This window comes from Seriola lalandi, unplaced genomic scaffold (assembly GCF_002814215.2).
Source record: "Seriola lalandi dorsalis isolate HSWRI2012SDOR001 ecotype SW California unplaced genomic scaffold, Sedor1 jcf7180002054861, whole genome shotgun sequence".
NCBI lineage: Eukaryota > Metazoa > Chordata > Actinopteri > Carangiformes > Carangidae > Seriola > Seriola lalandi.
Window position 1 is genome coordinate 21,540 of NW_019525414.1, and position 16,749 is coordinate 38,288.

General features: G+C 41.9%; 1 protein-coding gene across 1 annotated transcript; it reads left to right on the forward strand.

The window, feature by feature from the left end:
* The first annotated feature begins 10,887 nt into the window (after positions 1–10,887).
* Positions 10,888–16,244, forward strand: LOC111670796 (charged multivesicular body protein 4c). Its single transcript, XM_023427688.2, has 5 exons — positions 10,888–11,228; positions 12,985–13,162; positions 13,646–13,760; positions 14,424–14,550; positions 14,845–16,244. The coding sequence occupies exons 1-5, from the start codon at positions 11,045–11,047 to the stop codon at positions 14,907–14,909; spliced, it is 669 nt and encodes a 222-aa protein (XP_023283456.1). The 5' UTR covers positions 10,888–11,044; the 3' UTR covers positions 14,910–16,244.
* The last annotated feature ends 505 nt before the right edge of the window (positions 16,245–16,749 follow it).

Here is a 16,749-nt window from a genome sequence, read left to right on the forward strand (position 1 = left end):
AAGTACCGTTTGTTTTTAAATGCTGGTATAGTACCGTTTTCAAAACTCTAGTATCGCGGTACTATACTGGTACCGGTATACCGTGCAACCCTAGTTAGCGCTCGACAAATTTTAAATTATCACTCTCACCCCCACCACCCCTTGTTTATTTATTAAAAATTGTTTTAGACCCGTTATTAAAAGAGGCCGGCTGCTAATTTGGGCCTTCTTTAAATTGAGGAAATACCATATGTTCAATTTTTTTCTTTTGTATTTTTTTAAATTTTGATTTAAAATATTCTACATTTTTAGGCTGTGCTGTCTGTGTTTGTAATGGATACATGATCAAGTACATGACCAAGTAACTTGTTTTTACAGGATTTGCAGGCGACACAGAGGAAGACGTGTTTCAGTTTGCCAAGGATCCATGTTCTACAAGTCCCGCAGATCCCTCCAGAACCACCTGGAATTCATTTACAGGTGGGTTTGTTTTGTCTGTTGCTGATGGAACTCAGTTGAAATCGGACCAATGAGTAAACAAAGCTATCTTGTCTGCAAAGTGTTAAGATATCACTTAAAGGTAAAGAGTACATGCAGGTGTTTTATTCTGAAAGTGACAGGACATAAAAGTGGTAACTTGAACATCGAGTAAACTAATATCCAACCAGGATACCACCACTAATTACAATGCTTCAATATGCAGTTTGCTATGGACTGAATCAATGGATTAAAAAAAACAGTAGCCTATGTCAGCTCTGTAAGAGGGAGGAGACAAAGACATTGTGTTATCATGGTAGCTGGCCCAGAGTTAGAATGCATTTATATTATTACTGTGCAGCACTTTGGTCAATGTGCTCTATTGATGAAGTTGGTGGTATATAATTGAAAACCCAGAGTTTCTCTCCTCTCATTTCTACTTTCTGGAATAGGCCTCTGGCTCATAGAATTAAAAAAACAAAATCAGTGTGAGCTTTTATATTCAGTTTCTTATCCATTGGGCTAGTGATCTGTTCTTGTTTTCATGTATTTGTAGATTTTCCCAAGGACTGCGCATGAGACAAGTTGACCTTATTGAGGACGGTGTTGCAGCAAGTAGCAGAACCTTAACAAAGATGGCTTCGTCTTTGAGAAAAGTATATCACACCAAATTTTTCCTTCAGCAAAATAAGAAATACCATTGGTAAACTGGCTTATAAACCACATCAAGATAATTAGACTCAATGTCTTTTGATCATCCATGTAAATTGAATTTCAAAGTGTTTGTATTAATTTGATGTACTATATCCCTAACAATGTTTGACAGTACAACCGTGGGAGGATGGGACCAACATGGAGACGGAATAAAAAATGGGTTTTTGGCATCTTGGAAGTATCACATACCACCAGGAGACCCATTCTCAAGATTGTCAGGAAGCGTTCCATGGACCAGCTTCTGCCTATCATAAAGCGCCATGTTAAGAGAGGATCAAGCATTGTGACTGATGACTGGAGAGCTCACAAGAGAGCACTGTCAGAGGAAGGATATGATCATCATACTGTGTGCCACAAGAGACACTTAGTAGATCCTGGTTCCAGATGTCACACAGAATTTAGAGAGAGCCTGGCAAACCTTTAAATGTGATGTTTGGTGTCATAGAGGAAATAGGAGTACAGGGCTTTTAAAAGATCATTTAAGGGTTATTGAGTGGGAGTACTGACTTGGACGATGTCACAGATTCTTGGCCGGCTCATTCATGATCTGAGGAAATTCAAACCTCATGATGTAAATAGAGACCTTTACAGTGGCATAGTTTCATGTGGGGGCCTGGGATGAGCGCAAAGAAAAGCTGTCAACATTCATTGAAAGGTGCCGCAGTGCCATGACCCCAGAGGTCAAAGAAAAGATTTTGAAAATGAAGGAAGAGGGCACTCTGCTTCTAATCGCCACCCAAGTATAAACATGTGAATTGTTGTATTGTTAAAGGTCAGGTTTGCAGTTCACACCTACAATATGTAGTATGTTATATTTGTATATTTGTAGCAGTGGCCTGAAGTAGTTTCCATGCCCGTGTTTGGAGGAGGAAATTCAACACTCATGAATGTAAATAGAGACAGTGGCTGCATAGTTTCACGAGTAGATGCATCTAAATCCTACACATTTAACGTTTAAGATGGTAGAACAGTTAACAGGACTGTTTTCATTGCTAAAATAAAGCTTAAAAAAAAAAGACATCTTTTTCTCCCTTTTTGTGTTTTATACCTTAAACAGTAACTAAACCCCAAAGCCAATGTTTCCAGCTGTAAACTATTATGTCTACGTATTTAGTAGTGTTGGTGATTGATTCAGGTCCAAATCTGTAGTTAATTAAAAATATACATTTTGTGGTCAAAATATGCACTTGGATTGGCCCCTACAGGTTGAAACTAAGCTACCGTTATATTCCTAAAGCAGACTAATCTTAGTGTAATTCTCTATATTAGGTATCTGACGAAAATGACTTATGATGCAGCATAGCTTCTTTTAAATGCATGCAAATGTGTTACACTTTACTGAACACCAACAATGAAACATCATGATTAGGTATACTGCATTATAGATGCATCAAAATGAACCTCACTTTACTTAAAGCATACATTGATAACTTATATATACTTATGGCATCCTATGAGTCCGTATAACAGTTGATTGTTGAGGTGTGTGTATAGAGGGGTGTAAGTAGTTATAATGTATTATAAGCCCCATCAGTCAGCCTGTAGTTTATAACCAGTCAAGAGCACTCATAAGGCCCTTGGATTTATAAGTCATTAAAAGCTAGGTTTATAACTGTTGATATAGTGCATCATAAAGCGTTATGTGTGTCTATGAGTGTAGTTGTAATGCGTTACGATTGATTATGATGAGCATTATAATTTACTATGAATGTGCTCATAATGCACTATAGATGTAGTCTTCATAGAAAGTGTTACCGAACATAGTAAACACCAGTTAGATATTGTTCAATTGAGCCTCTAAATCAACTGCACCTGACCTGTATATATTTTTTACCAAAAGCAATTCATGGATGTAAATTATATATTTTTTTGCAACTTCATTTAAGCCTTTGACTTTGCATCTATCAGGTGAAATAAAGCAAACAAACCACAACAAACAAAAATCTCTTTCATGGAGAATGAGGCACATTAAAATTACACTTTAAGTATTACTCTAGGATTATTTATTAGATTTTAAAATATGATATGAAATTTCGAATATGATTTTTTTTTTATAAAGTGCTCACCAGAGCTCCTCCTGCTTTCTATTCAATATTTAGGGATGCAGTATAAACTGGCACAAAAGAAAATCATCTGGCTATTTAAGAATTCAAGAAATATCATTTATGCTAGTGTTACACTTGACCGTGGTGTGTGTGTGTGTGTGATTTAACGTTAAGCTAGCAATGGCCGTTTTCCAAACTTTTTCAAAATGTCGACCGAGGGCAATAAAAACTGAAAACACTTATCGTCGGTTGACACAACGTACAGTTTCACACTCTATTATCAAGGAAACGTTCGTACTTACCAATTTTTTCGAGGAAGAAGACTTCCAACTGAGCAAATGGCGCGAGTCGTGTCGGTTGATTTGCGCCGTGGTTACTGCGCATGTCTGAGAATGCGTCATAGAGTAGGATATTTGCGTGCCTGTATGATTAAAGTGAGATTGTTATGTTCATTTGAATCGTCTGTGTTTTGTAGCCTTGAAATCTCTTAATATTACGTTATTCCAATGAGACCTTGTTATTTTTTCTGTAAAAACGTAATAGTTATAGTAATTTTACCACAACAAAGTTACATAATATGAACAACATCACTATTTCATTTCTTAGAGTGTAGATGTTAGTTGTATTTAGCTAGATGTTCCTGATAAATTGTCAACTGAGTGTACATTAATAATTATCAGCTGTATGCACAGGCTGACTGGAATTAATTGATTGCTTTTGGTGCTGTTTTCACCTGGGAACTGATACTGGCTCCCTGGCAGCCTAAAGATGTTGTTTAATACTTTTACCATATATTATTGTAGCGAGAGTGAGGGGGATTCCCCCCCAGTGAGTGACGTCAGGAGAGGGGACTCCTGTGTGTAATGAATGATTTGGTGCAGCTGTGACTGATGGCAACATGAGGAGAGACGAACAGTGAAAAGACGGACAGAAGGAGCATGACGGGGTTGGAGCAACACGTTCAGCGGCGCGGCACTCTGGTAGCAAGGGTGTCGTTCGCAGTTATATAGAGCTGCCGGCGACGAAGACAGGTAGTCAGGGGGAAGCTGTTCCTGTGTTAGGAGGGGAGGCTTTAGTCTCCTGTAGCCAAACTAGGGCCCACTTTAGAGAGTGTTGTGCTGCTACTGCTCCCTGTGTGCTACCTGGCGTATTGTCTCCGCTTTCATCCGGCTGCCAACCAGTTTCTGCCTCGCCGTCCAGTGAAGCCGTTTCCCCGGGGCACAAGCTCAGACCCCGGGGGAGGGTCTCACCGTGTAGACGAGTTAAGTATATTTTACGAACTTTATCTTTATTTCCCTGCGTTGATTATTTATGTATATGTATTGTGTGGTCAGCCATTTTTGTAGTTTTAATAGTGTGGAGTGGGAGGGCTGATTAAAGGGGAAGTGACGTGTCGTGGGTGGGGCATTGTGGCTTACCTGTAGTGCCTCGTAGCGGAGGGTGCCAGCATGTCAAATATTGCCTAAAGCTTAGCCGTGTGGGTGTGGTGTGTCAGTATAGCGTGCCGTGTTCAAAGGTGTGCCTCAAACGCTAGTCAGACTAGCCCTGTGTGCAGTGTGGGGAATGTGTGTTTAGAGCAAGTCTTTTGTAATGCAATGTCTGCTGTCGTGCCGTTGACACAGAGCTTCAAACTAAATAGCATGTTAGTTATTACTCACAAATCCCTGAGTTGTCATCTGGAACCTGGGTGAACAATGAGGAACTGGGTGATGCCCGGTGATGGAAACCATGAGTGGTAGGCTGGAGACAACAGTCCAGCTGCGCAGAAGACTTCTGCTCCTTGGTGTGTTTCCTGGTCCCCTCTGTCTAAGTGGACAAGTGTGTACAAGAGTTTTCTCTGTAACTTTACTCTTTCACTTCACTCATTTAGTCTCTCATGCCGAGTCCATGTAATCCTTAAACCATCTGGCAACATTAACACATACTAGTAAGCCCGTCTTCGTCTTTGTCGTCTCCCGCTTATCCGGATCGAGGTCGCGGGGGCAGCAGCCTCAGCAAAGAGGTCCAGACAGCCCTCTCTCCAGCCACTTCCACCAGCTCCTCCGGGAGAATCCCGATGCGTTCCAAGGCCAGCCGAGAGATATAATCCCTCCTCCCGGTGGGACATGCCCGAAACACCTCCCCGGGGAGGCGTCCGGGAGGCATCCTCACCAGATGCCCGAACCACCTCAACTGGCTCCTCTCGACATGGAGGAGCAGCGGTTCTACTCCGAGTCCCTCCCGGATGACCGAGCTCCCTATTTCTAAGGCTGAGCCCGGCCACCCTGCGGAGGAAACTCATTTCGGCCGCTTGTATTCACGATCTCATTCTTTCGGTCATTAACCAAAGCTCATGACCATAGGTGAGGATTGGAACGTAGATCGACCGGTAAATCGAGAGCTCGCCTTCCGGCTTAGCTCCCTCTACCCCACAACGGACTGGTTCAGCACCCGCATCACTGCTGACGCCGCCCCAATCCGCCTGTCGATCTCCCGCTCCATCCTACCCTCACTCGTGAACAAGATCCCGAGATACTTAAACTCCTCCACCTGAGGCAGAGCCTCCCCCCCGACCCGGAGCGGGCAATCCACCCGTTTCCGGCTGAGAACCATGGCCTCAGACTTGGAGGTGCAGATCTTCATCCCAGTGGCTTCACACTCGGCCGCGAACCGCCCAAGCGAGAGCTGAAGGTCGTCGCTCGATGAAGCTAAGAGGACCACATCATCCGCAAAAAGCAGAGACAAGATCCTCCCGCCACCAAACCCAAACCCCTCCACCACCCGGCTGCGCCTAGAAATTCTGTCCATAAAAGTTATGAACAGAACCGGTGACAAAGGGCAGCCCTGGCGGAGTCCAACCCCCACCGGGAAGAAGTCTGACTTACTGCCGGCTACGCGAACCAGACTCTCACTCCTTTGGTACAGGGACTTAATGGCCGCTAACAAGGGGCCATCCACCCCATACTCCCGGAGCGCCCCCCAGAGGAAGCCCCTGGGAACACAGTCGTAAGCTTTCTCCAAATCCACAAAACACATGTGGACTGGATTGGCAAACTCCCATGCTCCCTCCAGCACCCTTGCGAGGGTAAAGAGCTGGTCCACAGTTCCACGCCCAGGACGAAAACCACATTGCTCCTCCTCGATCTGAGGTTCAACTATCAACCGGACCCTCTTTTCCAGTACCCTGGCATAGACCTTACCAGGGAGGCTGAGGAGTGTAATTCCCCAGTAGTTGGAATACACCCTCTGGTCACCCTTCTTAAAGATGGGGACCACCACCCCAGTTTGCCACTCCAGAGGCACTGCCCCCGATGTCCACGCAATGTTGCAGAGGCGTGTCAACCAAGACAGTCCTACAACCTCCAGAGCCTTGAGATACCCAGGGCAGATCTCATCAACCCCCGGGACTCCGCCACCGCGCAGTTGTTTTACTACCTCGGCGACTTCTGCCCCGGAGATTAGACCATCCATCCCCAGGTCTCTTGGCTCTGTTTCCTCCACGGAATACATGTTGGTGGGATTGAGGAGCTCCTCAAAGTATTCCTTCCACCGTCCGACTATATCCTCAGTTGACGTCAGCAGCTCCCCGCCCCCACTGTGAACAGTGTGTGCGACTTGCCGCCTTCCTCCCCTGAGTCGCCGGACGGTTTGCCAGAACCTTTTTGGAGCCGATTGATAGTCTTCCTCCATAGTCTCACTGAACTCCCACACCCGAGTTTTTGCCTCAGTAACTGCCGCGGCTGCGCTCCGCTTGGCCCGCCGGTACCAGTCAGCTGATTCCGGAGACCCACAGGCCAACCATGCCCAATAGGCCTCCTTCTTCAGCCTGACGGCTTCCCCCACCCCTGGTGTCCACCAGCGGGTACGGGGGTTACCACCACGACTGGCCCCAGCTACCTTGCGGCCGCAGCTTGCAACAAGTTCTTGGTTCTACTGCCAGGCCCTCACAACCCGTTTCGGCCTGCCAGGTCTGTGCGGCGTCTTTCCCCGCCATCTGATCCAACTCATCACTAGGTGGTGGTCGGTTGACAACTCTGCTCCTCTCTTCACCCGAGTGTCCAAAACATACGGCCGCAGGTCTGATGATACGACTACAAAGTCGATCATAGACCAGCGACCTAGGGTGTCCTGGTTCCATGTGCACCTATGGACGTCCTTATGCTTGAACATGGTGTTAGTTATGGCCAAGCTGTGACTAGCACAGAAGTCCAATAACTGAACGCCGCTCGGGTTCAGATCGGGCAGGCCGTTCCTCCCCACCACACCCTTCCAGGTCACGCTGTTATTGCCCACGTGAGCGTTGAAGTCTCCCAATAGGACAATGGAGTCCCCTTTCGGGGCACTTGCCAGCACCCGTCCCAAGGACTCCAAAAAAGCGGGAGAACCCGATCCCCAAGCCAAAGGCGCAGGGACGCAACAATTTCGTCCACTGGGGTAAACTCCAACATACAGGCAGAGAGCCTGGGGGACACCAAAAAGCCCACCCCGGCCCTCCGCCTCTCACCCGGAGCAAAGAGGAGAGACCAGCCCCTCTCAAGGACTTGGGTTCCGGAGCCGACGCTATGTGTCGAGGTGAGGCCGACTATATCTAGCCGGTATCGCTCAACCTCTTCCACAAGCTCCCGCTCTTTCCGCGCCAAAGAGATGACATTCCATGTTCCAAAAACCAGTTTCCATAACCGAGGATCGGACCGCCAAGGCCCCCGCCTTGGTCTGCTGCCCAATCCACACTACACCAGATCCCGCTGACTCTTCGGGCTCTTGATATTTCTTATCATTAGTATCTTCTGAACCGTTCTTCGTCTGGCCCTTCACCTGGGACCAATCTGCCTTGGGAGACCCTACCAGGAGCAAAATGCCCCCGACAACATAGCTCCTAGGGTCATTAGGGCTCTCAAACTCCTCCACCACGGTAAGGTGACGGTTCAAGGAGGAGCATACTAGTAACACACAGTAAAATTAGCTACTTCTACATTGGAAAAAAATGCTAGCAAAATGCTATCATGGCTAGTGCGCTAATCACGGTTAGCTTTTCACTTTAAGCAGTATAAACATACACACTTAATGACATTTGTTTATCCATCTATAGAATTATTTAATCTGAAATAAACAGCATGAACTCAAACAACATCATGAAAAAATAGTAGAGTAAATGTTTTATTGTAAAATTACAGTATTTATCTGTAATTAAGGGTAAGGTAATTTAATGTGGTAAATGTGGTAAATCTTATTAGTTTTACATTTATGTGCACTTGTAATTCTGGATGCTAATGTAACAACTTTTTTTCATTACATCAAACATTCAAACTTCAAACAAAAAAAAGTTTGAAGTACCGGAATGTATCCCAGCATGTAATGGAAGGTAAGCAGAAAAATTGTTTATCACATCAACAACACACAATCACACACACAGGCACACGCGCACACATAATTAATAAAACTTTACCATACATTATTAGATTTTTATTCATACCCTACAAAAACAATATTTGACCTAATTGGTCAAAATGAAATAGCCTACAAATAAAACTAAATACACACATTTCTGTATTTAAAAAAAAAATCATATTTTTCTATTGTTGCTATGTTACCACGCTGAAACAAATGCTATTGGCTGTCTCATCGTGAGCATTTGAGCATGATTGGTTGATCTGACTGTCATCAAGGCATCTGGCCAATGACAACTGTGCGCACCTCTCAGGTATAATTTGAAAATATGTATTGAGTGGGAGTGCTGCTGCTGGGTGTTGGCACTCCGCACTGCTACTTGGTCGTCTGTTACCTGGATTATTTTATATCTGCCAAATTCTTATTTGAATACTAGGAAAGGTCGGACGGAATCTGTTTGGTCACCTAAGAGAAGTTAAGCGGATTTATATCTTACAAAAATATCAAGTTTATGTTTAGTTCTATGTGCTTATATACAGTACATAATATATACAGCTCATTCACACTATTTGCCTTTCTTTTTTTATCCTAATAAGTAGCTGTAAGGTTTGGATGGTGGTGAACCCTTACAACCAAGATGAAGGCCAGTAGGATTGAGGTGCAAGCGTGATGGAGAAATTAACAGCATCAGTCACATAAGGATTGGTTTCAGAGCTCTGATTTTTGTTTACTGGTGACCATAGGCAAACTACAAAAGAAGTCCTACAGCTCTTACATATATGTAGCAGAATGGCCTGACAACAATAGCAGTCTGGCTGATGTAGCAGGTCGCAATGGATGGCAGCAGCAAAGGTGACCCCCCCCCGACACACTACTCTGCTTTCCCACCTGGTATAACTACCCACAGTCTCTACCAAAACATTACATAGTGAAGGACCCCTGAGCACTACCGCCATAAATTTAGAATACATATTTACAATTTAACCTTACTCATATTTACATACACAAGATACACCTGACTTTTGGCCTAACCCAGATTAAATAAAATGCATAATAAACTAAAGAAATACCAAACAAAAGCCAAACTTAACAAAAACCCCTCTACCCACTCCCCTCTCTCTTTCCTGCCCAATTGGTACATCCTAACAGGGTAATTTACACCTGCTGAGTCCAGTGGCTGCATTTCCATGTGTGCACTCCATGAAAACACGCCCCCCTGGAAGTAGACCTCAAAGAGAGAGTGATTAGTAGAGGTTCCCAAAATAAAAGCACAACATAACAAAAATGAACTTCCTGTATTAGTCAATGTGTGTTGTTTTTCACCTTAGTGAGGGGGATGCTTGCCAGCTCCCCCACAGTAACATACTGCTCTGATCATGGGTACTATCTTCATCTCTAATGTGGTTTTCCTTAACTAGTTATGAAATAAGTACAATAAAGTGATTTGATAAACAGCTGAGAACCCCACCCACCCACCCCCAAGAAGTATTTTGTGCGGTTACTGATCTCAGCAGCATGGAAGTTATTAGTAAGAAGCATGTCAATTATTCAAAGGTAACAGCTCTGAGATATAACTGAATATTCTTTGGTGTGTCCAACTGTAACACAGTCACAGCCAAGGAGCCAACATAACATAACAAATCAAGTTGTCTTGTTAAGTTATGTTATCAGTGACATTGTGTTAAACGAAATTTCCAAAAATGGTTAAAAAAAGTTATAAAAAATCAATTCACATGAATTAAAATCATTAAAAGCAGCACATCCTTACATTTTGAGAAGTGGGAACAATGAAACCTTTTTCATGTTGTTATGAAAAATTACTTAAAAGATAAGGCTGTTGAATCAACAAACAGGCTACCATTAAAAGACCAAAACCAACAATGTTTTCCAAAGTTCTCAACATTTTCTTATTTATATTAATTTATATTAATTTTCTCAACTGTCAATCAGTTAATCGATCATGCAGTACATACTGTTGAGTAGTTAAATGTATAACAAAGCATCACCTTTTATAAGCTTCTAACATGTTTTGTATATAAAAATCTGAATTTGTAGAATAACTAAGTCTGTCAAATATATGTGCTATATATATGTATTCAATTAAGCAATCGCCGTACAGAGAAAACAGAGAGAATGTTAAAATAAGAAGGAAAAACAAATAGACCATAGAATAGAACAATAATAAAAGATCAAAGTAAAGATGATTAAAAAACAGATTTAAAGCACTGCAGTAATTTTTGGTGCTGCAGTTGCCCAGCAGGTGGCGACAGAGAAGCAACAAGCGACGCAAAAATGACGTCATCGGGCCTCCAGGAAGTAGAGAAACATCAACAATCCTTCCAGGTTCAGGCTGGAGCGAAGTGTCAGTGTAGTCCAACAGCGAGGTAGCCGAGCCTCATTTACTCTGGTATTACGGGGATTTGTTTATTTTTTGATAAATAGTGTGTTGTAGTTTTCCAAATATGTCGCTGTTTGGTAAGATATTTGGAGGAGGAGGAAAAGGAGGTAAGGGACCGAGCCCACAGGAGGCGATCCAGAAACTCCGAGAGACGGAGGAGATGCTAACGAAGAAACAGGAATTTCTGGAGAAAAAGATCGAACAGGAGCTGCAGATCGCCAAGAAAAATGGCACAAAAAACAAACGAGGTGAGATTTTAGGGTGCGATTTCCTTATAGTTTCTGCTTTTTACCCCAAACTGCCTGGCCAACAACCCGAAGCTAAGTATTAGTCCGTTAGCTAAGTTGGCTAAGTTTGCCGAGCTGTCGTAACTGTTGGCAGCCCCGCCGAGCGTCGTTATCACGACTGTGGTAAACAGCCTAGGTAGAGAAGAGTTTCACTGACTGCAGGACAGATTTGGTTATCTTAATGTTGATTATCGGGAACTTATTTTCTCTCAGCGAGCATTGTCTTCTGCTAACATGTCTCTGGTGGTCCTCTTTTCGTGTGATTGACCAAGGCCATTAAACATAATCGAAAGACTCAGTTGAAGGTGTGGCACTACAGTTTTAGTCAAGTCTCCTACCGCACACAAACTGCCCATAAATATATTGGCTCAGTGTGTCAGGACAAGGGTTGAGTACTGGAATCTTAAAAGGACGTGGTAGCAATGAGAGGGGCACGTGTTTGCACCTTGGTCATAGGTCTGTACTGAAACCTATGGACTTCTAGCAGGTTGCACAGATGCCTGCAGTATTATGATGGGCAATATGGAAACAAGTTATTACAGTGACCATCAGACCATAATCTGGTACAACATAATACAAACTTTATTTATGTTTATACATATATAGAATGAAAAAAAGCAGGTGAAAACATAATGTAGCTGAACAGGTGAAAAAGCTGCATCATGAAAAGTATGACATGGACAATGCTGGCAATTGATACAAAACCACCTTAAGCAGTCGATCAGATTATGATAACATGAAATCACATTGCATTACAGACTGCATACTAAAGCCAGAAGTGACATGATCACTGGCCATGATGTTTTCTTCCTTTCAACAACAATGTCCTCGCTTATTCTTTATGTAAAGATTTTAGTAGGTGCGTTACATGATAAATGCTCTAGTTGATGTCAAGCTCATTTGAGATCGAACTGGAATGTTGTTGACAATGTTTGATAATTTGTTGTAAGGGTGGTGTTAGAGAAACTAATACCCAAACTAAATTTCATGCCAACCTGGTCACTGGTTGTTGAGATATGTTACTCTCCACCAAAGTGTTGGACAAAGTGAAAAAGTGATGGACAGGCTGACCAGTGGATTGATAAATATCATCACAAGTGCAACACAAAATATTGTTGTTATTACAATGAAAGAAAATAATGAATATTTTTTAAGTTTTCCATTCAGTGAAGAATCAGTGGAGGTTGGCAGGAGTTATATTTCATTAAATGTGAAAGGATTGTCCCTCTACTTGGCTAGAATACTACATTGCCTTTACTCTAATCATTTCCTCCTCCAGCTCCACAAAGGGTGACAGAATTGGTCAGCTCAGCATGGTGCTTTCTGATAGTGTCTTCAGCCTATCAGGTGTTTGAGTTAGTGGTTGTGGTCATGTGACGACTTCAGCTAAGTCATTTCTACTTTCCCATCTTTCCATTGCATCTGCCAACAAGCTTTATCTAATTCTCCTCCTTGTTGTTTGAATTGTCACTAACATTTTCGATAAACATGTATGTCACTGGTGGATCACTCAATTTCACAGAGCATAAGATATGGTGCTAACTAACACTGCAGGTTCAAGCTCCAGTGACATTACTGTTCAATCAATCCCTGTGATACACTGCTTTACTTCACTCACTCATTGAATTACATCTGTACACTGTCAATCTGTTTTTGTGACAATCCGATCATCCTGACTTGTTCTCAGCTCATCTTCTCTCTGCCTTTCTCTCCTCAGCGGCTCTGCAAGCTTTGAAAAGAAAGAAGCGTTACGAGAAGCAGCTCGCTCAGATTGATGGCACGCTGTCAACCATTGAGTTCCAGAGGGAGGCTCTGGAGAACGCCAACACCAACACTGAAGTGCTCAAGAACATGGGCTTTGCTGCCAAAGCCATGAAATCTGCCCATGAAAACATGTGAGAGCGGGCATCTACTCACTGATTACGTTCCTCAGAATTTGACTGATCGATCAATTGGACTGAAGTGAAGCATGTTTATAAAAACCTCATCGCTTCTTAATTGCCTTCATAGGACCACAGGGACAGTAAAAAATATTCAGTCTGTTTTAAATCAATAGAAAGATTATGGTGAATATACACAGTAATACCTCGCTAATCCAAACCCATCAGCATTGGATATCATTTGAATCTGTAATACGGCTTGAATGACAAAATGAAACCTAAGTTACAAACAGTCCCCTGCTAAAGTGTTGACATATAATTTATAGATTAAATGGATAACATCAGTAGTTGCACATGCTGGCTACTTGTGCATTGCTGCATGCCTTATACATCACTCTGTGAATTTACCATCATGTAGGTCAATGACGCTTGGTTAAAGGATGCTGTAGTGCACACTGTTTTACTCAGAGTTGGTTCCTCTCCTTGCTGTCATTTCAGGGACATTGACAAAGTGGATGACTTGATGCAGGACATTACAGAGCAGCAGGAGCTGGCCCAGGAAATCTCAGACGCCATCTCTAAACCTGTTGGTTTTGGAGAAGAGTTTGATGAGGTTCGTGAGATCTGATTTCACAGCTGTGAGATTTCTATTTTCTAAATGCACTGTGTGATTCTGAACTGGTTCTTGCTGATTTATTTTGAGATGGACTCTAACTGTTAATCCAGGTTAATCTGACATTACAGACCTTTCACACACCTGACCCACAAATATTATTGGTCAGCAGCCGAGCACATGATTTTTCTTGTATCCTGTTCAACATAGTGAATAATGGTTCTGTTAGGCCTCACCCTTCATGCTGCCCTACCAGGCTAAACATTGCTTATTGACCTCTGTGTTTCTTGAGTTTTTTCTCAAGTGGCATTAAGGCTATTGAATCAACCTTAATTTTGAATGGTCTTACTCATAGATCGACATCCATGCAGTTGATCGTATCCTGGATGATATGGCAGAAAGAATAAATAAGTTCTTTCTCAATGTCTTGGTCAACTGACTTGGAAGTATTTAAATTTAACTGTAACTGAGATGTTTTACTCACCAAGTGCACAGACATACAAGATTACACAGCCTGAAACCAATTTTGAAAATGAAAATTACATTTCATATTTTATCTGTGTTTTTGTTAGGAACAACAACTTTATGTTTTTGGTGTTGCGTGAATTAGTTTGTGTTTATGCTCATCTACAATGCTGATTGCTGTGTTTGTGTCTTTCTCAGGATGAACTGCTGGCGGAGCTGGATGAGCTGGAACAGGAAGAGCTGGACAAAAACCTGCTGGAGATTGGGGGACCAGAGAATGTCCCCTTGCCCAATGTGCCTTCTTCTTCATTACCTTCCAGACCTGGTAAGACATTTTTGACAAGCCTATACTATGACTATGAGCTGACTACATCACTGGTTTCTATTAGTGAAAAGAATAGTTTTACATTTTGGGAAATATCCTGTTTAGATTTGTTGAGAAGCTCAAGACCATTAAATACTAGGATTTAAACTCAACTGGAAAAATAAAGGGTTTGTCACTATGGAGATCCCTGGGTCAGGATGAGGTCTGGAAGCCAGTGGATATCAGCAAAACATAACATGACCAATTTGTTTAATTTGTCTCACATCTTTTATTTCTGTCTTTTCACTCTTAAAGCCAAGAAAGAGGAGGATGAGGACGACATGGAGGACCTGCAGCGCTGGGCAATGGAAGCCATGTAAATGCAGCAACTGCCACATCATACCTGCTTCAGAGAGGGAAGAGGAAGGAGCGAGGAGGGAATGAATGGACTGATATTATGTTGTGTGTGAGTGTTTCTGTGTGTCTGAGGAGAGCTGACTGTCTACTTTATGTAACACTACAAAAAAGCAAAAATGCTGTAGTCTCTCTTTTTCCGTCCCCTTCACCACCTAAACCCAGAAACCCCCCGTCGCTCAATGAAAATGAGTGAGTCGGGGGCTTTTATATTGAAGCTCTATCACTGTACCTTGGCAAAGTTACCTAATATTTTTACCCTCGATTTTAATACAATACTAGCACTTCATGGTCCTTGTACTGGTCTGGGCTATTTCAGTGCCCACTGAGCTTATATTGAGTGCAATATTATGAGCTCTGTGGTGCGATAAAGGAGTTGTTTTCAGATTAGTGTTATGGGCTCTGTGACATGGTTAATGTCACTGGATGACAGGGGAATATTCATGGGAGCTTAATCCTCCAAATATCTGTTTCTGACTCATATTTACCTGTATTTGTGGCGTTAAACTCGCTGGATTTTTTTTTTTCTTTTTCATTTTTGAGAAAAGTAATAATCAATTGCTCCCTTTTTTTTTTTCTTTAGTTATTGCTCTTGAAAATAGGAGAGTACTGAGCATGTGCTGGATGAAGAGGCTATGAGCTGTGTGTTTGCCAGAATCAGAACCTCATCTTTTGTTTCAGGCTGTGTGCTTTGTCCCCCCTCCCTCCCTACTCTTGTCGCTATTCTGCGAGGCCCCCCCCCCAAAAAAAAAAAACAAAAACAAAAACTCCCGCAAATGCATTATCCCCAGTGGTACTTGTTATTTGGTGTAAATATCCCAAATATGTCTCTTTTTATAAAATACTGTATTTCTGCTGTCACAGAGAGGTTCTGTTGAGGTTGTGTGAAGCATGCAACAATGGGAAATCACTAAAACAGATAATGCACAGCTAGAAAGAGAGATGTTTAGCCTAATACTTTCATCCTGCTCTGTCTGTCTAAGTCCTCATGAGGGTTTTCGTTTTAAATTGTATAATGTTTAAAAAAATATATAATAATAAACTATTGTCACACCTTATTAACTGCATCCAGAAGGAGATGGTGGTTTAAAAAAGATTATAGTCAATCTACAACATCAGCGATTTGGAGTTTAAAGAGTTAATTCCTTTAGTTTTTCAAAGTCATGATGTACATTTTTTTACATTAAAAAAATAGAAAAACATAACACAAGGACGAATGGAGAAACATGTTTGCATTTCTATGTTTTATTTATCCAGATGAGAATATTATTTGCAAAATCATTAAAGGTTTTCAATTCTTTTATTGTAGTGGAAGCTTTATCTTTTCACTTTGTCATTGTGTGATAGCAGTGCATACAGTGTGTCAGTTTTTCACCTGTAGGTGTAGTTTTATAGGCTCACACAATCCATTTCATTATTGATTTATGGCAATTATTTTCTTGATTATATTCAGTTAAACCTTTTGTCATTTATAAAGTGTCAGAATATAGTATAAAAATCTCATCATAGTTTTCCATAGCCCTAGGAAAAGTCAAAATTCAAAACTCAAACATTTTAGGCCCAAAAATTTTTTAGAGGTCTCAAGCAACATGAATAAATAACCTGTAAATACACTACAATTATAACGTAAGTAATGAGACCATAACCACTCATATTAAGGCCCTGTATCAAACAACTAACTATATTTGTCCTGCTTTTTTAGTTTTTTTGTGTTGCCTTTTGATACTCATAGTGTTTGACAATTACTAATCTTCATATTTCAGGACAATGTTAACTGGTAAATTCTCAAACCGCAATGAGACTTTT